Below are 24,035 nucleotides of genomic sequence, written 5' to 3'. Positions count from 1 at the left end.
GATGCAGCTGTTGTAATCTGGGAGTCTACATCTACATGACTACTCTGCAATTCACATTTAAGTGAAGATGAGTTACGCAGAGACTGGCTGCAGATACACTAATGTCTAGCATAGTGTGGAGAACTCAGAGGAGATGCTTAGTGAAGACTTGGGATGAGGCTCGGAATGAGGGTATTGGCGGCTGGTATGGAGAATTCAAATGGAGCATGAACAAATTTTCAGACACGGCTCGGAGCAAAGACGTTATTGGCCAATGTGCAGAACTCAGATGAGGCACAGAGTGAAGGTTCGGAAAATGGCTCAAAGTGAAGGTGTTGGTGGCTGAAGAGCTCAAACAAAATTTGAAATTAAGACTTGGATGTGCTTTGTACAAAGGACTGTGCGGGAGTGGGGAGGGGGGGGGGGGGGGGGGCTCCGATTGAGGGACTATGGATGGTCGGCATTTGACTCAAATTGACTCCAGATGAAAGCTGGCTCTTGTTGTCTGGTTTGGCTGGACAGCATCCTTTATAGTGCCTGGTGGGCGAATACTGCCACAGTGATTGGCGTTCGTGTGATCTATGGAAGGAAAAATTGTGCTGACATTGGCAACACTAATTGGGGCAGTGTCTCGTGCTTCTACTGGCAAAGATGATGACACATGGCATGATGGCATCTGCAGGAGACGCAGCTGACAAAATACACAATGCACATATATTGCGGACGTTTGGTCATTCTGCTTATCCTGGATCTCCCACAGTGGTGGTTACAGTGGCCTGGAGGAGTGGCAATCAGCACTACACATCTATGTTGCATAACAATGGCTCCCAGGGATACCATATTCCAAAATGCCGCACAGCTGCTCTGTTTCCACGTTCTTCTGCATATGCTGTTTCTTTCAGTTTATAGCCTGTAACATATGAATACCTTTTATTTTTTTTCCATTTCGAAACTAGCTACTAATAATAATATTGTACTGTTACTGATAACAAAAATTACTTTAAGTACAAGTTCACTGGCACTGTAGACTGTAATGATGCATCATAGGCCAGACAGTGTTCTCAGTTTATGATGGTGGGATGGGAGGGAGACAGTGTTAGCAAGCATGTGAATCCCCATAACTCACATTCGTTGCATCGGTGCACCGTTGCTGCCAGTTGAATCCAATGTTGCCAGATAGAGATAGGTTTCCCGTGGCATTGAATATATAGGCATTTTTAAGACTGGCAGGAATTTTAAATAAAAAATTGGACATTTTTTTAATATTAATTTAGAGTATAAAGTGCACCTGAATTTTGGAGGCAATTTTTCAAAGAAAAAAATGTTTTCTAGCCCATAAAATATGGTATCTATTTTCAAGCAAATGAATAAAGCTAACACTGATTTTGTTGATTAGAGAATGGACCAGATTTCTTCAACTTTTTTTATATGCAGTTAATTGATTTTTTTGTGTACAAAAATGTAATCTGTGGAAGACTGGATTATATGCATTTGCATATGTGGCTCCTTTTCACCGGTTATTATATATATTAACTAAAAACTAGTGGCGGTGCATATTTTTGCTGGATGTTTATAATATTTTAAAAATTTTGACAGGGTGTCTCTTGCATGATCTAGTTTTGATGTCTCTCAGATTGACCACGAACTGGAACTGCGTGCAATCGCTAAACGAGAGGCCATTGCCCAATGAAATCATTACAGAAGAGGAACAGAGACAGGCAACAGAGTCAATGTTCCTGCGCCTGCACCCCCAGTTAATCCCCTCTGCTTCTAATTAAAATCGTGGAAATATTCCCAGGGAATATTGCCGGCAATATTCCCACAATTTATAAATTCCTGTGAATTTATGATTAATTAGCAAGATAGCTCAAAAACTGTTAATAGGTAAAAAGCAACATATGGTTAAATCTTATATGGATCTGGACTTAACCTCCTTGTTAAAAATAAACTAATTTTTTGGTTTTCAATGTTTTAAATATGAAAGAATTAGCCCTAGAACTGCCAATGTTGAAATAATGAACCTTTAGAAAAACAGAGTTTATAATATTTTATGCCTTCTAGTAACTAAAGTTACTGAAATACGCAGGGAAGTTTGTTTATTCAATTTGTTAAGTTTTCTGTCAGTATTAGAGTTATATTAAGCTATAAAGTTTAAAATAAACTCATGCAAATTTTGTAAACATTAGTCATTGAAAATGACATTTTGGGGAAAAATTGTGTGAATAAAGTGGTCAAAATTTATGATTTACTTGAAAATACAGTTGATTTTATTGACATAGAACATTGTAAAATATTAATTAACAATTCTAAAAGTGAAAGTGATTGCTGTATTTCAGAAAATGAATTCATAAATCATAATTCATCACATGAAATGAGGAGTCGTTGAATTCTGAAAGTGAAACACCTCTTGTCATCTGTTTGGAAAAATTAAAAAATACTACAGCTAATGGCCAATTGAGAATTACATCTCCAGAGAAATATTTTGTAAGTTTAGGTTTCATTCTCAGAAATGTGGGGTTTCAACTTGTCTAAAAATAGCAGGCCTAACGAATATTTTAAATTATTTTCTCTTCCACAATGACGGTAAATGATGTTTTGCATGGAATTTGCAAGGAAATTAATGTATAGAATGATAAATCCTGGGACAAAGAATTATTCCCAGCAATATGCCCATTTTATAAGTTCCCTCCCACTGGGAATATACGTGGTTCACATCACTATCTGCTTCTAACATTTTTGACAACTAAGAGTCTGTGAAGTGTATGTGCAAACTCCCCACTTCTCTTACACGAGTTGACTTACTTGGGAATGCGCAGCTGGTTAGCCAGCTTCTGGAATCTCTACAAACTACTTCTCTGAAGAATGATGCTAGTCACAGGAACCTTTAAGACTTTCTCTCTCTTTGTGAAATAATGAGGCATTCAAAGAATACTTTTCAACAATTATCGGTATATTTGAACTTCTACAAAGGACAAAATTCACACTTCTCACATAAACAATTGACTTCTTGTAAGTCACCCGTTTCGTCTCACATTAGAAACAAATAAGTTACATTTACAACAGAGTTGGCTTGATTACCATGACTCTATTATACAGGAATCATACACATGTCTGGCCTCTAACAAATTCAAGTTAAAAGATACTAAAAATCTTTTTTCTCTAACAATAGTCACAGTTACAAAACAGCACAGAATAACACTGAAGTTCCTTGGTGCTGCTTTGTGCTTCCATGGACCGACCGACAAGTACTTGTCAGTGCCATTTAACTGCCGTGTCTACCGTCTTCGTACAACAAACTTCAAACCTGCACACACAGACAGGTGATGCACAGTAGATAGGGTTCCTTTCTCCCACTCACATCTAAAATATCGTGTGTTCAAGACAGTGGAAGGCCAAGTGATTCTAGAATTTACGCAGAAATTCTTGAAACACGAAATATCCCCCCCCCGCCCTCAGATTGGACATGCGATATTTTATACATAACCATTATGTAAATAACATCACTCATAACATTTCATATCAAAACAATATACTTTTCATATACATGTTTCTACATACATCTTTCACTTCAACAACAATCTTTTTCTTTTCTCTAGAACAATTTTTAGCTGAGCGTTCCTTTATTCTGTTCTTATTTCACCTTGACATCAAGACCTGAACATTTTTCCGTGTTTTTAGTAATCTTTTATAATATTTAAGAATTGTGAGAACACTTTCCTTATTACCAATCATAAACTGCAGGTATTCATGATACTTGAGTATTCAATTTTCTATTGCTATCCTCTTTACTACGCTTCATTATCTGTTGTAGTGTGGAGGACCTCTGGGCAAAATGAAAGTGATCTTTTTGACACTCATGAACTTACATAAAATGTAATAATGCTCGTTGTGCATTGAATTCACACTTTCCAGAATAATCCCTACACAATTTTGTAAATTTTCTCACGATACTGTCCCTTTCCCCTAGGATCAGTAACTATACCTTGCCTGTGGGTTGACCATATGAGAACACGTCCTCTTTCTGTTTTGGTAGGTATGCCCCTTTATAAAACATTCCCTATTATTTCAAGCCACAGGTCGTCCTATATCCAAGTAGGTACACCAGCCCCATATACTTAGCAAATGCCAGGTAAGCCCCCCTTATCCTGTCTGAGCAGGCCTCATGGTTCATTACCCCAGCATATGTTCCTATGTGTACTATAACTAAGTATTGTGTGGTAAAGTTACAAATCTACTTTACACTTCGCATGTACTTCTTAATACTTCATCTAATCCCTAGAGTCCTCCTCTACGTATCAACTTCTATACTTCCAGTAGATACCATGTCTGTATAGACTCTTCAGTAGATAATATGTTTACTTAGGCTATTCGAGTCCCACTATCCTACAATTCGTCACTTTATCTGAGTATGTATTATACTGACTTTTCTTACATGACTACCAAGACCAATTTTTGTTTTCATATATATTGCAAAATAATTTCAATGTTTGTGTTTAAATGTCTTCTTGTGTGTATGTGGATGTGTGTTCGTGTAGCCTGAGTCTTCGGCCTTCTTATTAAAAGATAAGATGTAGGTTATTAGAAACCACAGAAACTTGGAAGGACTGCGATAGAAGTAGGTAAATATGGAAAGAGGGAAGAAATATATAGGTCCTCAAATGAGAAGTAAGAAAGGAAATAAATAGAAATTGTTGCTAAGATTGAAGAAGAGAAAGAAGGTAGCCCCAAAGACAGGAAACCCTTCCCACCCCCCTTCCCCAGGATCCCAACCTCGCACGTACTTAAGTGAGACACTGGAGGAGGTTTGGTGTGAAATAGTCTCCTATGGAATGGACATTCTCATCTTCACCCTTGAGGTCTCCAAAGGAAATATTAGCAACCCTATGGAAATGGCAAATTGTGAAGAATCAGGCACACTTGTTTGCGATGGTTGTATGAAAGGTATGTCGTGTGTTTATTTGCTGTTGTAAACCATGCTTTTATCTACAACACCCACCACTTTCAAACTTAATGCAAACCCTCTCATTCATATCACATCTCCCAAAAGGCATAAAATATTCTATACAAAATAGAAAATCTATATACTACGGTATATTAGTTGTTCAACTAGTCACACAATATTATATTTTCTACAAACATAATATTCCATTCAGTTCACTTTATCTAAATATCACTTTTTACCTGTGATTCTCTAGGATTGTTTTTTATTTGAATGTCATATCCAGTTAAGATATGAGATTACAGGATAGTTTAAGATTTTAGAAATAGATGACAGAACAGTTTAAGATTTTAAAGGAATTCAGTGCAGGCAAACTATTTTGGAAGAAACACCGAAAACAACTCAGGATCGAATGGTCGTCACTCTGCCCATTAACTCAGAATGTTAACATCCCTCGGGGATATATGACTCCGCCCAGGTCCCATTGATCCGATATTAACTTTTCTTGTGCACTGGCAGACCAGTATTTCTCTTTAAACTTCTTTTGAAAGTCTCCCCACTGCAAATCAGTCACCACTTCACTAGTTAACACAACATTAGGTGAAGATACTCTTTTTTTAACTTTGTCTTGTACAAGTTTGAATTCTTTACACTGGTCATCTATATCCTTCTTAGTATCACTAAGTTCAGAGGATAAAGTAGGATGTATGTTTCCGGATGTTACTTTCTTGGAAACTTTCCAATCTATAAGTTCTTCCACCTGCTACCCCAAACTATTTATATTTATGATATCAGAGTTTGCTATTTTCTCTTGGAAACTTCTTTCTACATTATCCACTCATGTACTTACACATGTAATTTGTGATTGGATTATTGGCATTAACTTATCTTGCGTTTCAACACACTCTTTTAAAGTATGCAATCCCTGGTTTACAGCATCAAACTTAACATTGCATATGTTTTCAAATGATCCTAACTTTTCACTAATTTCGGATTCTACAGCATTACATTTTCCCTCAATATCAAGTTCTAACTCTTTTGCTAAATCTTGTAATTGATCATTTTGTTTCGGACTAAAGTCAGTGAACAGTTGATTTACATGAACGTCCAATGAATTGGTTAATTTTTTCTTTAAGTCTAATTTCAAATCCTCTACTTTACTATTCAAGGTGTCAAATTCAGTCTTTAAAGCATCCATGCCTTTGCATAGATTACCAAATTCTTTGCTCTGTGAGTTGACTTTAGCATTTAACAATCCTAAATCCATTGTTTGGGCATTCAGTTGGGACTTCACCAAGTCTAGGTGACTTTTTTAATAGGCCTTCTCTTCTAAAACTGTGCTCTTTCCGCTCTTTTGGCAACACCGTCAGTATATTTGGACTCCATGCACAATAACAAATTTGCATGTTCAATATAAATATTAGACTTCTTGTAAGTCACCCGTGTCATCTCACGTTAGAAACAATTAAGTTACATTTACAACAGAGTTGGTTTGATAACCATGACTCTGTGTATACAGGAATCACACACATGTCTTGCCTCTAGCAAGTTCAAGTTAAAAGTTACTAAAAATCTTTTTTCACTCAGTTGTTCTTTTGTCACTAACAATAGTTACAGTTACAAAACAGCACAGAAGTTCCTTGGTGCTGCCGTGTGCTTTCATTACAACTTTCGACCACCATGTCTACCGTATTTGTACGACAAACTTCACACCTTTGCACACAGACAGGTGACATGCAGTAGGTAGAGTTCCTTTCTTTCACTCACATCTAAAATATCATGTGTTTGAGACAGTGGAAGGCTGAGTGATTCTAGAATTTGCGCAGAAATTCTCAAAACACTACATGCTGTCATACTGTATGCGTCGGCAGCAATTAAATTAAACTACGCAAGGTTTTAGTGTTTTTGTTTCAGTTTAGATTTGTATTTACTTGTAGACAGTAGAATGAGTTTACAACATGTAGTGTGTAACGTGTTGTGCGCCATGCTGCTCGAAAAAACAAACATTGTTTTGTGGTTAGCTGACCATCGTGAAACATTTACATATGATGAAATTGTTTTATATTGTTGATTTGTGAGAAAAACTTTTAGTGCTAAAAAAAAAGTTTCAAATAGACCAGTATGTCAAGACAAGTCTTCATATCACAGGAATGCAGAATGGGGCATAATAACTTCTGACAACAGTAAGTTGTGGTAGCAGGGATTTGTCCAAAGGTAACCAAAAAATTCAGTTTAACTTGGATCTGTGTGAAGCATTTATTGCAAGCATTATTCCTCTTCACAAACTTAAAACCCTATCCTCAAAGGCTTTATGTACAAATATTGCTTAAATGAAAATATACCAGATGATTCAACATTGCATAAAAATTACACACTGACAATTTACCTAAATGTTCTGGAAGAAATACACAATGAACTCAAGGACAGCATTATCTGGATTTCATTTGATGAAACTTCGGACACTTATGGCTGTTACATTGCTTAATTTAATTATTAAAAGAAGAACCTTCATCCTCCTATTTAGCGACCTGCAAAGAACATGAAAAAGTAAATCATTCTACAGTCACCAGATTTGTGAATGAGGGTATTAGAAAAATATTTCCAGAATCTTCAGCAGATGAAAGGGTGTTTGTGTTCATTTCACATGTTGTTCCCTATGTGATCAATGCAGGAATAGTCCTCCATGTATTTTATCCCAATTTGATTCATGTGACGTGCTTTGCTCATGGAGTACGTCGCCTTGCTGAAGAAGTACGTTCCAGGTCTGTGAATGTGAATAAACTTATTTCATCCACAAAGAAAGTGTTTCTAAAGGCTCCTGCTCGCATCAAGACCTACAAAGAAAAACTATCAAATGTGCCTTTATCTCCCGAACCAGTGGTAACTCGTTGGGGTATATGGGTTGAAGCTGTGTTGTTTTACAATGAACATTTTGAGGCCATTAGAGGGGTAGTAAATGCCTTCGATAGTGCAGGGGCTTTGGTACTTTGTCAGTGCAAGGAAGCTTTTAATGATTCCGGTATTAAAAAAGACATTGCTGTGAATAGCACTAATTTTTCCCTTATACCTGAAAGTATTAAAAAGCCTGAAACTCAAGGTTTGGCATTGAATTAATCTATTCAGCTAATGAATCAAATTCGTCTAGTGAATCTTCATTATCAGAGGTATTCTCAAGAAAACTTAAAAAAAAGTTTGAAAACATTTTAAACAATAACCCAGGTTTTGAACCCTAGTGCCAAATTTCTAGTTTTATTATTGGTACAGGTGAACTTCTACCAGAAACAATAAGTGCCAACATAGCACCCAAATTCAAATACTGCCCAGTTACCTCAGTTGATGTAGAATGGTCCTTTTCTGCTCATAAAAAATGTTTTGAGTGATCAAAGACACAATCTTACTACTGAACATTTGGAACAGTACTTGGTTATTTATGTCTACAGTAGTAGAAACATGTGAAATAAATTGTAACTGATGCTTTGGTCCAATAGTATTAATTAAAAGTTAATGCTGTTCAAAAGCATTCATGGTTGTATGTTGTTTTTCAAATAAAATATTACGGAGTATTTGAGCGTGCGCCCTCTGCATGCGATATATCTCAGATTTGGTCCTGCACATATCGATTGTTTCTCTGTGACTCACTCATATCACATCCGCATGCTACCGACAACAATAGCAAAGAAGGGACAATTCTTGAAACGTGGTGTTCATCCCCAGTTTGCAAATTTTTGAAAAATAAACTCGGAAAAGCCCTCTTCCTAATCATTGCCAGAAAGTATTCAGAAAATGATATCACTTTTCTAAATGTGCCGATTTTTCACGTGGCCAGCACTCTTCCTTGTAATTGATATGCATAGGTTTGACTTTGAGATATAATGCATGAAGTAACTACCATGTTTTTTATTATTTGATCTTGGATATTTCGACACTTTTATGAATTTCTAAGTATTTTTATGCATATTTTAAGGTTGTTATGATACGTATAATCTGGTCTGTAAAGAGCACCAATATTTAGGTGACATTGTCTGTAATAATTTATTTGTTAGTGACAGTCCATTTATTGAAGTCAGATTGTCTTAACTGTTTGAGAATATATGCAATTGTATGCTTTGTTTGTAACTTGGGTTACTCTCATAATGAAGCATGTCAAATCAAAGTATGTTAATATCACTACTTGTTGATTGTGACCATTAGATATAATCTATTTTTCTCTTTTGTCACTCTTCTCCATTTTCATTCCACTCTATATTGCAGACAACAGATGTGCCAACTGTTTGGCTGTCCACTGACCATCTGTGCAGCCTGTGGTGCAAACAACTAGTTTTGGTCCTAGTGAGAGCTTTTTTTGATATTGTGGATATTTCAACAAAACAAATATCTGACAACCCAGTACTCCGCAAAGATATTTTCTACTATCACCTAGTCCATGTAAGTAACATATAAATATATATGTTTGTAGTAAATTGTAAAGCAATGTTTAACCTACATGTGACTCTGGATAATGCTAAAGACTTATCTACTTATGTTCTAGTTATTCTTAAGTGCAGGGTTCAAGACCTCTTAAATTATGTTTGTGGTAATTAATATAATGGAAAAATATGTAGAATGCCTGATTGGGTGCAGAAGAGGTCCTGGTGGTTTTAATCTTGTTATGATGGATAAATCAATAAGTAAATAAGTAAATAAGTAAAATTATGGTCATCCAGTCTGAGCTGTAGCAAATGACCATTCATTCATTCTTAGGTCCCTTTAAGAAGGAGAACCTCCAGAGATGTGGAACGAGTTGGCAAAAAGCAAACAACCCACAGAAGCTAAAACTGTACACCATATTAAAAATAAGCTACATTGAAGAGCCAAAGAAATTAGTACACCTGCCTGATATCGTGTAGGGCCCCTGCGAGCATACAGAAATGCCACAACATGGCTTGGCATGGACTCAGCTAATGTCTGAAGTAGTGCTGGAGGGTATTGACCAAATGAGCCTTGCAGAGCTGTCCATAGATCCGTAAGTGTACAAGAGGGTGGAGCTCTCTTCTGAACAGCAAGTTGCAAGGCATCCCAGATACTTTCAATGATGTTCATGTCTGGGGAATTTGGTGGGCAGAGGAAGTGTTTAAACTCAGAAGAGTGTTCCTGGAGCCACTCTGTAGCAGTTCTGGACATGTGGGGTGTTGCATTGTCCTGCTGGAATTACCCAAGGCTGTTGGAATACACCCTGGACATGAATGGATGCAGGTGATCAGAGAGGATACTGCCATACTTGTCACCTTTCAGAGTCGTACTTAGATGTATCAGGGGTCCTATATCACTCCAACTGCTCGTTCCCCATACCATTACAGAGCCTCTACCAGCTTGAACAGTCGTCTGGTGACATGCAAGGTCCATGGATTCATGAGGTTGTCACCATACCTGTACACCTGCATCCACTTGATATAATTTGAAACAAGATTCGTCTGACCAGGCAACACGTTTCCAGTCATCAACAGTTCAATGTCAGTGTTGACGGGCCCAGGCGAGGTGAAAAGCTGTTTGTCGTGCAGTCATCAAGGGTACACGAGTGGGCCTTTGCTACCAGAAGCCCCTCTTGATAATTTAATGGTTCACACACTGACACTTGTTGATGCCCCAGCACTGAAATCTGCAACAATTTGCAAAAGGGTTTCACTTTTGTCACATTGACTCTTTCTCTTCAGTTGCAGTTGGTCCCATTATTATGGATCTTTTTCTGGCCACAGCGATGTCAGAGATTTGATGTTATACCAGATTCCTGATATTCACAATACACTGTATTCTGCATGTTTACATATCTCTGTTGTTGAATATGCATGCCTATACCAGTTTGTGTGTGTGCGTGTGTGTGTGTGTGTGTGTGTGAGAGAGAGAGAGAGAGAGAGAGAGAGAGAGAGAGAGAGAGAGAGAGAGAGAGAGAGATCATACTACTTAAACTGTGACCATACTGCGTAATATTATTTATGCTTATATCAGTTAAATGTAACCTAGTCATTTAGCAAGAAAGTCATTATCTGGAAAAAAGCTCTCTGTGTTATATTAAATAGCTGCTGTTTTATCCTCTATTGGTATTTCGACACTTATTTGGTTACATTGGTATCTTCAAACATTACTACTTGTCACCCAGCTTTACAGTTACAGTTGCCATGTAGCTTGCAATTTTTTTAGTCCTTGGTTCTAGATATTCAGATAATTTATAGGATTGGCTAACAAGGTGATTTTTAATTTTCCACTGTGGTGATAGTTTTTTCAGTTTCTTGCTTTTATTTTCAATAGTAGCTTGTTGAGCTCCTTTACACTGGAATGCATAAGTCCACTCTGAACCCTAGACAAGATGGCAATGTCTGCATGAAAAATACTATGTTTTGTCTCTTTTAGTGTGATTGCACAAATCACTATCCAGCTGGCTTGGAGTTTTATTACTAACAACAAAAACATTAATGAGTAAAAGTACTGAGAAGTGAGTGTACAAATTCTGCAAGATCTGCAGTTATCTATTTTGCAGAATATTTTTACTGCTCACTTCTGCTGGGTTAATACCTTGTTGTAATTTAAGTACACTCCCCATAACATAATTCCGTAAGAAGAGAGCGTATGTCTGTCACTTTACAAAAACTTACTAATCTTTATGCTTTTGTTTCTGTCCTTAGAATACTTTTGTTCCTTTAGCTGTTTAATAATACTATAGCATCAAATTATAAAATGAGAAATATTGAGCCCAGTAAATGGTTTAACAAATCAAAGTCCCCTTAGTTAAAAAGATTAGAAGTTGATGTACCAGTAGTATGAAATGGAGACCTTTTCTATTTTATATTGGACAGTATTGTCACATATTATACAGTCAGCATAGCAGACTTAATATATTTCTAAGAACCACTGAGTCATGTCCTAGGCACCAAACTCATGATAATGTCTTGTGTATTAAACTTGTTATATTAGCTGCATTACTTTATTGAATTATTCTAGTACAAAGAAAATGATTCGAAATGTAACGTCCATTTCCAATACTTTTTAGAGAACAGGTGGCAAACGTTTCTCCATATCGGAGCATCCACATCAGCTGCTGTTAAGTGCAGATGCAGAATGGGAGGAATATCTTCAGAGAAAGCTATCAATATCAGAACCATATGGACTTCGAGGCACACGTCATACTATGGTGCGTTTGGTGAATGATGAGAAACATCATTGGCTTACTGTAGTTGTCAGTGGTCTGGAAGCCAAAGACTGGATCTTTGTATGCTCAGCAGATGTTGTTTGGAAGTCTTCAAGAATGTGGTACGTCTTTCACTGAAAATGTAGCTATAGTATCTGCCGATTGTGTTGCCATAGTATCTGCTGATCTTGTTCTTTGTAAACATATTCAAAACTACTTCATTGCATTGACCTTAGATTTATCACTTTGTTTGAATAGATGTTGTGAAAAAAGAGTAGTACATTCTTGCTTTAATATAGAATGATCACATAGGCTCAATCATGGATAAAGCAACTGGCACTCAGTCTACAAAGGAAATTGCATATAAAACCCAACTGAAGTCTGTCTTTATATATTACTCAAATGTATGGGACCCATACTAGTTGGGCTAATAGGAGATATTGAACATATACAAAGAATGGTAGCATGGTTTGTCACAAGTTTGTTTGACCAATGGGAGAGTGTCACAGAAATGCTGGAAAACCTGAACTGAAGTATTTGAAGATAGACATCAGCTATCCTGAAAAACCTTCCATATAAAGTTTCAGTAAACACAACTAAGGAGCAAGTTGTACACTATAGTACCCTTAATATCATTCCTGTAAGACCTGCAAGATTGAGTTTAAGCTAATTGTAACGTCCACAGGAATATGTAGGCTGTTCTTCACACACTCTATGTGTATGGAATATCCTCTGCCATGCAATTTGTATACATATTCTGTACAACACTTTATGTGTGTGAAATGCTAGGATGAGGCTCGAGTTAAAGAATATGTAAATGTAGATTAAATAGAATATGGTACAGTTAATGTTAAAAAACAGTTTCAGGGAAAACGAAAACATAAAACTAGAACAAAACAGAAACAAAGTGAAAAAAATTGTGCAAGGGTTAGTGCATGTTGTACAGTGCATAACAGATGAACAGTAAAAATATATGCATAAAAGGCCTATATGTCTCTGTTAAGAAATTAATCTAATGAATAACAAGTTTTAGCGAGTAAAAACATCTGTAATTTGTTTTTAAATAATGCACTGTTGTTACTTGGTCTTTGATGTTATTTGGCCCTGAATTAAATATTTTAATATAGGAACAGTATACATCTTTCATAACCTAAGGTAAGATTTTCAAGATTGCAGTGAAGATCAGCTTTCCATCTTGTATTGGGATCATGGTACTTTTCATTGGTTTCACACTGCACAGGACTGTCAGCCATGACACTCATAATGCAAATGTATTGGGAAGTTGTAGTAAATACACCAAGTTTCTTAAAGAGATTACTACAAAAGGTTCTCAGGGTAAAATGCAAATAATTCAGACAAACTTTTTCTGTAGAAAGAAAATTTTCTTTGGTGTCAGTGAATTGCCCTATAATTCCAATAGGATGCAGTACCCAAAGTAAGTGGACTTTGTGTCACTGATGTCTCTAATATGTGAGACTGTCATAAGGGCAAAAGTAACTGAGGATAAAATTTTTGTGGTGTGAGGGACATAATGATCCCAACTAATACTGCTAACTATGTGGAGGCCTAAGATTATGGTGCAGTATTTATTCATATTTGTTGACTGTCATGTACAATAGCCATCTCCTAGGGAATTTGGGATCAGAGCTGAACTGTATATAATTAGTTTTGCTGAGGTTGACTGGAAGTGAGTGAACTTTGAACCAGGTTAGGCATCAACCTCTAGATTGGTGGAATGTTCATTGTTTATCACAATGATAGTATTCTCAGCAAACAGATAGAATATACATGTTTTGTACGACAAAGGTAAGTCAAACAATGGGAAGTGCAGAACAGAATAAAAGTAATATGGAAAGGATAGATTGCTACGCCCCACATAGAAGAAGCATTGAGTCACAGACAGGCTTGATGAAAAGGAATGCTAGAAATATTCTCCCTTCAGACAAGGTCCTTCATCAGAAGTAGAAAACACACACACACACACTTATAGAAGCATGACTTGCAAACACATGGCAAGTGTTATCTCTGGGCATTGAGATCTGACCATAACTGTGTTCAAGGTGGGCTGCAATGTAGCTGGGGTGGGTAGTGGGGGAACGAAAAAGATGTATGGTGGGGGAAGGGGGGGGATAGCAAGATAGGGGGGAGTGGAGATGTAAGTGCTGCCTGTGGGAGCGTACAGGATAGGGCTGCTAGGTGCAGCAATGGGAGGCTCTGCTGTGAGGAAGGGACTACACATGCATTGGTCAGATGGAAGGTAGAAAGTGTGTGTAGTACTGGAGGGGAGCTGGGAAAGAGATAGGCAGGTGGAGGACAGGGAGTAGCAAAAATTGAGACCCGGTGGATTATGAGAATAAAGGATATCAAGACACAAAGGAATGTGCAAAATTTAGCTGCTTAGTAGGTATTCATTTACATCAGTGAGGAAAGCTGAAAATTTGTGCCAGACCAGGATTCAAACTCGGGCTTCCTGCTTTGTAGGCACATGCTCTGACCGCAAAGCCATCCAGACTCAGTGGTTATCACAGCTGCATGGACTACCCTAGCACACCTCCCTCCAGACTGAAATTCTCAACTTATCCACATACCACTGATACAGGGCCCTTGCCCATTATCCTCATTACTTGTGGCATTTCGCGGATTCCTGTAAGTGCACCTGCACTGAAGGGATCGTTAGCCAGTCTCAGCTTAATTACATATGTGGTGTCTGTTCTTATGCACCTATCCAAAAAAACAGACATGATTTTGATCCTGCAACCATCATAAATCCATGTATACTTCAGCAACATTTTAAGATGGATCACATGAATGTTTTGTAAGCAATCACTTTCGCAGAATGGTTGCTTTTCCCATGTAGTCTATCAATGAATTGAAGTCTGCAACGAATCAAGTCCAGATCCAAAAGGAGAATCACTGATGAAAAACAGCACTTAGCACTAAAACATGTTTGTTACAAACACCAGCATACAGCCAGAACAGAGCTGACCACCTGGGCAGAAAATGCAGCTATTTATACAAACTTTGAATATTCCAGAATGCTGATCTTTATGCACATATCAAAATATTCCAGGATATACAAACATTAAACACGTAAGATATTCCAAGAACTTTCTGGAACTGAAAATTACTAAATATCAAATAACTGCCCATAGTCAAGTTTGAACTGTGGTCCTACAGTACACTAGGTTGCTATGCTAACCACTATACTATATTGCACCAAAGCTTGCTCTATTGCACCCTCTTCAACAGAAACAGCAACCCACTGTTTCAGAGTTTCTTGTTAGAGCCTATTGCAGCATCCTTGATCTATATCTTCTCAATGGTCCTTTTTATAACAACACTGGGGGATGCTTCAAAATCATTGAATGGCTCTTCAATCACCTCCAACCTCCCATTGTCAATCTTCATCTCTGCACTATAGCAGGGCTTCATATGGAGGACATGGAAGATATCTCTGCATTTTTGTGTCCACAAGGGAGGGTCATGTTCCGCAACATCATATGTGCCTTCTGACAAGGGACAAATGGTACAATATGGCCCAAAGTACCAGTTAAGTAACTTTTTTAATAGTCTGAGTTTTTGGACAGGTAAATAAAAATCAGGTCACTGGCTGTATCTCACTGGTCTGTGCTTGGCAATAAAGTGCTCTCGATCTTTTTCCTGTATGTCAAGGGTCCGCAAGCAAACCAACTGGCTTGCTTCTGTGGTCCTGGTTAGAACATGTTTTGTTTAGTCATCCTGAGTATTCTCTGGCTGAAATGGGAACAGTGTATCCATAGTCATTTCAGACTTGCAACTGTGGAACAGGTAGAATGGTGTGAAGCCTGTAATATCTTGCTTCATTATGTTGTATGCAAATGTGATGGTGAGCAGCATTTTGCCTCAATCTCTCTGTTAGACATCAACATACACCAAGAGCATATCTTTCAATGTCTTATAAAAGTGTTCTTTGAAGCATTCATAAGTGAATGTTAAGCAGCTGACATCCTGTGGATGATGCCACAATGTGAAATAATATTTGATACTAGTCTCGACTGGAAAACTTTTTCATTTTTAAGAGATCATCACACAAGGTGCTCCATGCTTCAAAATGGTATCTTTTGTAAGGAACTTGTCAATTTCTAAAGCTTCAGCAATTGGCATAACTTTGGTGATAGCATAGGCTATTATTCATTGATTCCCATTTATGAACTTCAGGAACCTCCCCAAGAGGTAGATTCCAACATGATGGAATGTCTCTGCTGTGTGTGGTAATGGTACCAGATACCCCAGAAATAGTTGCAACACGTGCTTCCATTGTTGGCATTCCTTACAATGGCTCACCCCACTGGATCATAGTTCCTTAATTAATAGGAATTCTCCTGTAGTTGGTTGCTCTTTCTTCAAGGATTACATGGTTTTGAGCAGTGTGGGATCATCCATCAGTTCAGCAATGATGTCATGTTCTTAGTGATGGCTGATATTTCATCCATGCAGCTAAGCTCCGTCAAAGGAATTTCTTGAAATGCGGTCTGTGTCCCTGTGTCTGCATCTGCTTTTATTACCACTGTGATGTCATGCTCATGAAACGTTGCCCATCTTGCCAATCAACGTGATGGGTCCTTCTGAATAGTCAACCATCATAGAGAATGGTGGTAAATCACAACAATAAATGGTTTATCAAATAAATGGGGACACAACTTGTTAAGGGCCTAAACAACTGCAAGGTACTTTTCCTCAGTTGTAGAATAGTTCATCTTAGAGTTGGAGAGTACTCTGAAAGCATAACCAAACATCTTTTCAGTACCATCCTGAATTTGTACTAGAACTGTCCCTATTCCAAAAATTCTAGCATCAGTGTGAAGTTCTGTCTTGCCTTACTCATCATACAATGCTAGAACTGGAGATGATGGTAGTGTCTACTTAAGAACAAGGAAATATATTTTTTGCATCTCGTTCCAGGTAAATTTGGGATCTCCCTGCAATACTTCTCACATGGGATGTTCCTTGGTACAGAAATCCTTTCTGGATCACTTGTAGAACAAGCACACTCCATGAAACCTGCTCACATCACAAATGTGCCAACAAGATGGAAAATCTGTGACTGCTCTTATTTTGTTTGGATTGGAACAGACTCCAAAGACTCTCTGAAGGTTCAATGAGGTTATCATGCAGCATCTTCTGCACTTCTTCCCAACTTATCTGTTGTTCAGCCAGCGATACTTTATGTGCATGCTGGACAGTTGATGGATGATCGCGGTGTTAATTCAGTGTTTTGTTATGGGCCACATGATGCATCTTTTCTCCACTTAGGATTTGAAAGCATCTAAAAATTCACACAGAATGGCAGTCACTTGCTGACATTCTTCCTCTTCCTCAGTCAGGCCAGATCCTATTGGCAGTTTGACAGAAGCTGCCCCCCCCCCCCCCTCGTCCCCCCCCCCCCCTTCCGAATTACTTGTAGTGGTAGCAGAGCACATTCATTTGTCATGAAACTATGAAACTAGGCTGCCCTTTCTGGACTAGATTAGCTGTCCCTATGCACAAACCTTTAGGGGTGAGGTGTGGCTGCTTGTTATAATCAGTTATGCATAGTTTTGTGAAAAGCAAAGTTGTTACTCACCATATTGTGGAGATGCTGAGTTTCAGATAGACACATTAAAATGACTGTCACAAATATAGCTTTTGGCCAGTAAGGCCTTCATCGAAATTAGATGGCAAACACACACAGACACACTCACACAAATGCAACTCACACACTCGTCTAATTTTCACAAAGGTCTTACTGGCTGAAAGCTATAATTGTGACAGTCTTTTTGTTGTGCCTATCTGCAACTCAGCATCTTCGCTATATAGTGAGTAACAACTTTCCTTTTCACAGAACTATACAACGCTGATTTTAACAAGGAGCCACACCTCACCCCTAAATGTATGTTCATAGGGCAGCTAATGTAGTCCAGAAAGGGCAGCCTAGTTTCATGACAAAGAATGGTGCCTTGCTATCGCTACAGATAATGCAGAGGTGCTGCCGGCTGAACAACAAAGAAGTTGGGAAGAAGTGCAGAAGATGCTGCATGATGACCTCATTAAACCTTCAGAGAGTATTTGGAGTCTGTTCCAATCCAAACAAAATAAGAGCAGTCACAGATTTTCCATCTCGTTGGCACATTTGTGATGTGAGAAGTTTTCATGAAGTGTCCTTGTTCTACAAGTGATCCAGAAAGGATTTCTGTAACAAGCAACATTCCTTGTGAGAAGCATTACAGGGATTCGCAACTTTCCTTTTCACAATATTGTACATCCTGGATTTTCCACTGTTTGACGTATAGTTCTCCTTGACCACCTGTAATGCTTATGATCTAAGCTGTTATGGAGATTTATTTTGTGAGCCTGAGTAGCTTTTTGCAATTGACAAAAGCTTCACAGTTTAACTGAGCATATCGGTTAATGACTGGAACTTAGTCTTGTTGATAAGTAAATCTCCAGAGGCAAACAACCAACCACAACAGTCTTTCTTATGTGCATATGTTAGAACATCTTTGTCAATCTGTAGTTCTGATCTTCCACTATCAATGACAGCTTTTGTTGCTTGCAAGATGTCCCATCTGAGAATATCATGGTTATGTTCTGTTAAAATGAGGAATCTGAAGCGTTGTATTCTGTCATTGACTTTTGCAACTTATGTTCCTATCAGCTGGATGTATTCCCAATTGTCACCTTCAGCGCAATCACTTTCGTATCACAGAACATAGTCTACTTTAGCTGACAACGGTAAGCATTTGACATTACAGAAAAAGAAATCCCGTAAATTGACTGGCACTTGGACAGGTTGGCCATTGCTGACGATGTTGATGAGATTTCTTGTCATCTTGGTAACTGTCATCCATGGAGGATTTCTATCCGTGGCTGCCTCACCTCCATAGACAGATGGCATGCTTAGCTTTTCTGATTTCAAGGGCTAGGTGAGCAACTGGTACCTACATACAGCAGCAAGGAAAGGCCACCAAATGTTGTGGAGTGACCTCATGCAGGGTATGGTAATGAACTTTGTTCTACAAGTCAACTATAATAATCTGTAGTTGACTGGTACAAATAGGACTGTTGTGATGGTTTATGTCTTGCAGTGCAATAGTTGTTGGATACTTGTCTTCTTTGTCTGCATTTGCATACAGTGTGTCCAGGGTGCCCAGAATGAAAACAGACTGGGTGTCCTGTAAATATTTGTTCTCTTGTTGGGCATTTTACTTGGCAGAGCGGAGTTGATTGTACCTGCGTTGGTCAGGTGCTGGGTTGTTGTTTGGCAATGGTGGCAGAGGTCAGAGTTGACAAAGTCCTTTCTTCATGATATATTCAACTGGTGGTGAAGATTGGTGCCAAAGATCAATACATCTCCTCTTCAATATTCTCTTTTATTTATTTATTTATTTATGCGTCATGTTCCATAGGACCAAATTGAGGAGCAAATCTCCAAGGTCATGGAACACATCAGTACATGAAATTACAACATAAAAGTAATAACAAATGAAACTAAAATATTTATGGACCCGAAAATAGTCCAGGCATAAGTTTAACCCACTATTTTTAATGTGCTAATCTGACAGTTCTAGCTGCCATAAAAGACTGTCTCTCTTGTCTTACAACATGATATATGAATGACCACTTGAGGTCATAATGGTCTTCCACCACTACCATAGGGACAACAATTGGGAATCGATCATACCTGTTTCATCTGACTCTTTTCTGTTGCCTTTCCTTGATATGCTGGCACCACTTGAATTCATCTGTTGTTGTGACATCCTTTACCAGACAAGCTTGGTTTATGTCTTCTGGAACTCCTTTCATCAAGTGTGAGATTCTGTTGACATCTGCCATATTGGGATTCACAACATTTCAAATGGCTAAAACATTCTTTACGTAAGACTGTGTCATTTTACCATAACATTGGGGCCTGATCATCAATTGTTTTTCCACTAAGCAGACTTGCTATTGATTGTTGGCAATTTTTTGCTTCAGCTTGACTGGGAATTTATCCCAGCTATGGAGCTACTCTTCATTGTTTTTGAACCATTGGTGAGCTGTGCTGTCCAAGTAAAAGTATACATTTGTTAATCACAACATGTCCTCCAATCTGTTGTATTTTGTAATTTAGTCGATCATTTCAGCCATTTCATCAGGTTCAGGCCAAAGTCTCTGGGGAACACAGATGGATGCTGTATTTGCAGCTGATTTGGAAGACATTGATCTTCTGAAAACATAGACCTTTGGAACAATGTACTGATTGTATTGCAGTGCCTACCTGTGTAGGTGACAGTTATTACGTTATTGAACTGGGGCCTTGGTGGTATTGATATTTTGAACCATTGCTGTATCACCAAAAAGTGTCACTTCATACCCAGAATCAATTTCAAACAGATTTTAAACCCAAATCTTCCTTCCTTAAAGCCAAAATCGGAAAGCAGGATCGTCAATGAAATACAGCACTTACCACTGCAAGCACTTTATTATTAACACCTAGATATAACCAGAAGAGAATTGACTTCTTGGATGGAAAGTGCAGCTACTTACACAAACCTGAATATCCCAGAAACTGGTATTTATACATACATCAAATATTCCAGAACGTACAAGCACTGCAAAAATAGGATATTTCAAGAACCTTCCAAAACTTATACTAAATAACAAATAATTGCTTGTGGTCATGTTTGAACTGGTGACCCAAAGCAGCCAGCAATGCTAACCACTATACTACATCTCATGGTAATGTTATAGCTGTAGGATAGTACTATGTTTTCTCATCTTGAAGTTAGGAGTTTTGTTAGTTTCCCACTGTCACTCTGATGTCGTAGTGGCATGCTTTGTTGCGGAGTATTTTGTGATGCATACAGTCTAAAGAGCACTGAAAGATGCGAGTCGAAACAAAGCTCCAGGAGTAGACAACATTCCATTAGAACTACTGACAGCCTTGGGAGAGCCAGTCCTGACAAAACTCTACCATCTGGTGAGCAAGATGTATGAGACAGGCGAAATACCCTCAGACTTCAAGAGGAAAATAATAATTCCAATCCCAAAGAAAGCAGGCGTTGACAGGTGAGAAAATTACCAATCAATCACTTTAATAAGCCTCAGCTGCAAAATACTAACACAAATTCTTTACAGACGAATGGGAAAACTAGTAGAAGCCAACCTCGGGGAAGATCAGTTTGGATTCTGTATAAATACTGGAACACACAAGGCAATATTGACCCTACGACTTATCTCAGAAGCTAGGTTAAGGAAAGGCCAACTTACATTTCTACCATTTGTAGACTTAGAGAAAGCTTTTGTCAATGTTGACTGGAATACTCTCTTTCAAATTCTGAAGATGGCAGGGGTAAAATACAGGAAGCGAAAGGCTATTTACAATTTGTACAGAAACCAGATGGCAGTTACGAGTCGAGGGACATGAAAGGGAAGCAGTGGTTGGGAAGGGAGTGAAACAAGGTTGTAGCCTCTCCCCGATGTTATTCAATCTCTATATTGAGCAAGCACTGAAGGAAACAAAAGAAAAATTCGGAGTAGGTATTAAAATCCATGGAGAACAAATAAAAATTTTGAGGTTCGCCGATGACATTGTAATTCTGTCAAAGACAGCAAAAGACTTGGAAGAGCTATTGAACGAAATGGACAGTGTCTTGTGCAGTACCCACCAGAAAGATCGCGGGAGGCGCACATCGGCACGGCACATCACGGACGTTAGTTGCCGCAAATAGAGTCCCGTCCACCAGAGGGCATGCGAGAATTCGGCCGCGACCTCTGCCAGCGGAACAACTCAGGCAGCACGGGCCATGCCCAGTCAGTTCACATCGGGCATGCCTATGAGACTGTTCCCGGTCTACTCTGAAGTTCGACGGAAAACATGAATGGTATTACTACGCAATTGGTGACGAGTAGGGTCATTCTTTTGCGTGTTGCGTCATTGTTCCGGTTTCGCAGCTTATCCATGGCATGGAGGATTTAGTGCGGGTTTTGGTTGAGCAGCAGACAGAGCTCATGGCCACCATGAAACAAGTGCTTCCGGCGTTGCTCTCCACGCCGTCTGCTCCAGCGCCGTTCCCTCCTCCCTTTCCCCCGTATGACGAGACGGCGGAGGATTGGGAAGCGTATGAACATCGCCTTCGGCAGCATTTCCAGGTGTTTCATGTTGCAGATGCGAAGGTATTGCTGTATCAAGTTTTGCGGCAGCTAGTGCCATTGTAGGAACCCTCGTCCTTGTCTTTTGACCCATTGTGTTCATTACTGTCTTCATATTATCGCCGCCGCACGCATGTTGTGGCGGCTAGGGTCGAGTTCTATCAATGCAAGAACCAGCCCCATCAGTCTTACCGGGCGTGGACCGCTACCCTGCAAGGTTTATTCGCAAGTGTCATTTTGTCACGGAGCAGTCGCGAGAGTCGCATGCCCACATTATGGTGCGCGACGTCATTGTTCGTTCGGCCCCTGATAGGGAGGTCCGGCAACGGGCCCTGCAGTTAGAAGACCCTTCCCTTGAGGAAGTCCTGTCCATTGCTCAATCGTATGAAGTCTCTCACGCCACCAGTCAACAGTTGGAAGCGTGGTGCGACGTCGTGGCGGTTCATTGTGGCGCGGGCGCGTCCACTGTGTCCGGGGTGGACGACGTACGAGCAGTACAACCTGGCCGTTATGACTGCTCCCACACGGCACATAAACAGAGTTCCGGCCACCGGCCCCTGTTACCGTCCTGTGCATCATGCTATATACATCACAATCGGTTGGAGTGCCCCCGGTGTTGGGCGTTTGTCGCAAATGTAATAAAAAAGGACACATTGCTAAAGTTTGCCACTCAGCCTCGAAAGAATCGCAGGAAGCAGTTACAGAGGACATGGACGTTGACATTCAGGAAGTATCATCGGGCCAAGCTCCCGACGCATTGGCCCACAAACTCTTTATCGAGGTGTCGGTTCGGTCGCGCCGATTACAACTGCAACTAGATACGGGCGCAGAAGTTTCTTTGTTGAATGCACAAACTTACTCCGACCTTGGGTCGCCTCCGTTGGCGCCAGTTTACCGGCGTCTACGCGGTTATGGTAAACCGTTCATTCCACTACTGGGTCAATTCACTACCGACGTGACTTACAAATCAGTCACTCGGCCTATTACTTTTACTGTTTTTAGTGATGCGAGCTCCACTAACCTTTTTGGCTTGGATGCCTTTCAAACTTTCGGGTTTTCTATCACTGACACCATACAGTTGGTCTTCGAAGACGTTCCCTATCTATCATGATCTCTGACTTTCCAGATATCTTTGAGGAGGTCCTGGGGCGTGTTTAAGACTTTGAAGCTCACTTAAAGTTGAAGGCGTCGGCTCGCCCACATTTTCTACGCGTGAAGCAGATCGCCCTCAGGTTGACAGCCCTAGCGGTCGTTCTTCCCATTTCTTCTAGTGAGTGGGCTTCGCGCCTCATTATTGTCAGGAATCCCTCAAGAAAATTACGTCTTTGTGGCGATTTCAAGGCCACCATTAATTCCCAATTGGTGGTGGACACCTATCCTTTGCCTTGTGCTGATGACTTATTCTCCGCCGTAGCGGGAGGACAATATTTTTCGAAAATCGATCTTTCAGAGGCTTATCATCAGATACCTCTTGATGAGGACTCCAAACGGCTGGTGGTTGTCAACACCCCGTTTGGCCTTTACCAATACCAGCGGTTGGCCTTTCGGAATATCCAGTGCCCCGGCGATATTCCAGCGTTATCTTGAACACGTCATGTCGACAATCCGTCATTATATTAATTACCTGGACGACATAATTGTCACGTGCCGCAGCATTAAGGAACACCTCCACAACCTTCGCACTCTCTTTCTCAAATTCAGGTCCGTGGGCTTGCGTTGCAACCTGCATAAGTCAAACTTCTTCCAACCATCCATTGAGTATGTGGGCTACACAATCTCTCGGCACGGCGTCCAGCCGCTAGGAAGTTT

At 39.4% G+C, this 24,035-nt stretch overlaps 1 protein-coding gene across 2 annotated transcripts in view; it reads left to right on the top strand.

Annotated features, from left to right (window-relative positions):
• The window catches only part of LOC126334746 (GPI inositol-deacylase-like), a 158,286-nt gene that overhangs the window by 49,926 nt on the left and 84,325 nt on the right, over nucleotides 1–24,035 (top strand). For both annotated transcript variants that reach the window (XM_049997307.1, XM_049997308.1), the window contains exons 5-6: nucleotides 9,170–9,343; nucleotides 11,940–12,199. In XM_049997307.1, coding sequence (XP_049853264.1) covers nucleotides 9,170–9,343; nucleotides 11,940–12,199 — 434 coding nt within the window. The remainder of the gene's footprint in view (nucleotides 1–9,169; nucleotides 9,344–11,939; nucleotides 12,200–24,035) is intronic.

The sequence above is a fragment of the Schistocerca gregaria genome, chromosome 2, assembly GCF_023897955.1.
Source record: "Schistocerca gregaria isolate iqSchGreg1 chromosome 2, iqSchGreg1.2, whole genome shotgun sequence".
Classification (NCBI taxonomy): domain Eukaryota; kingdom Metazoa; phylum Arthropoda; class Insecta; order Orthoptera; family Acrididae; genus Schistocerca; species Schistocerca gregaria.
Note: the sequence above shows the minus strand (reverse complement) of the source record. Positions and strands in the feature narration are given on the sequence as shown.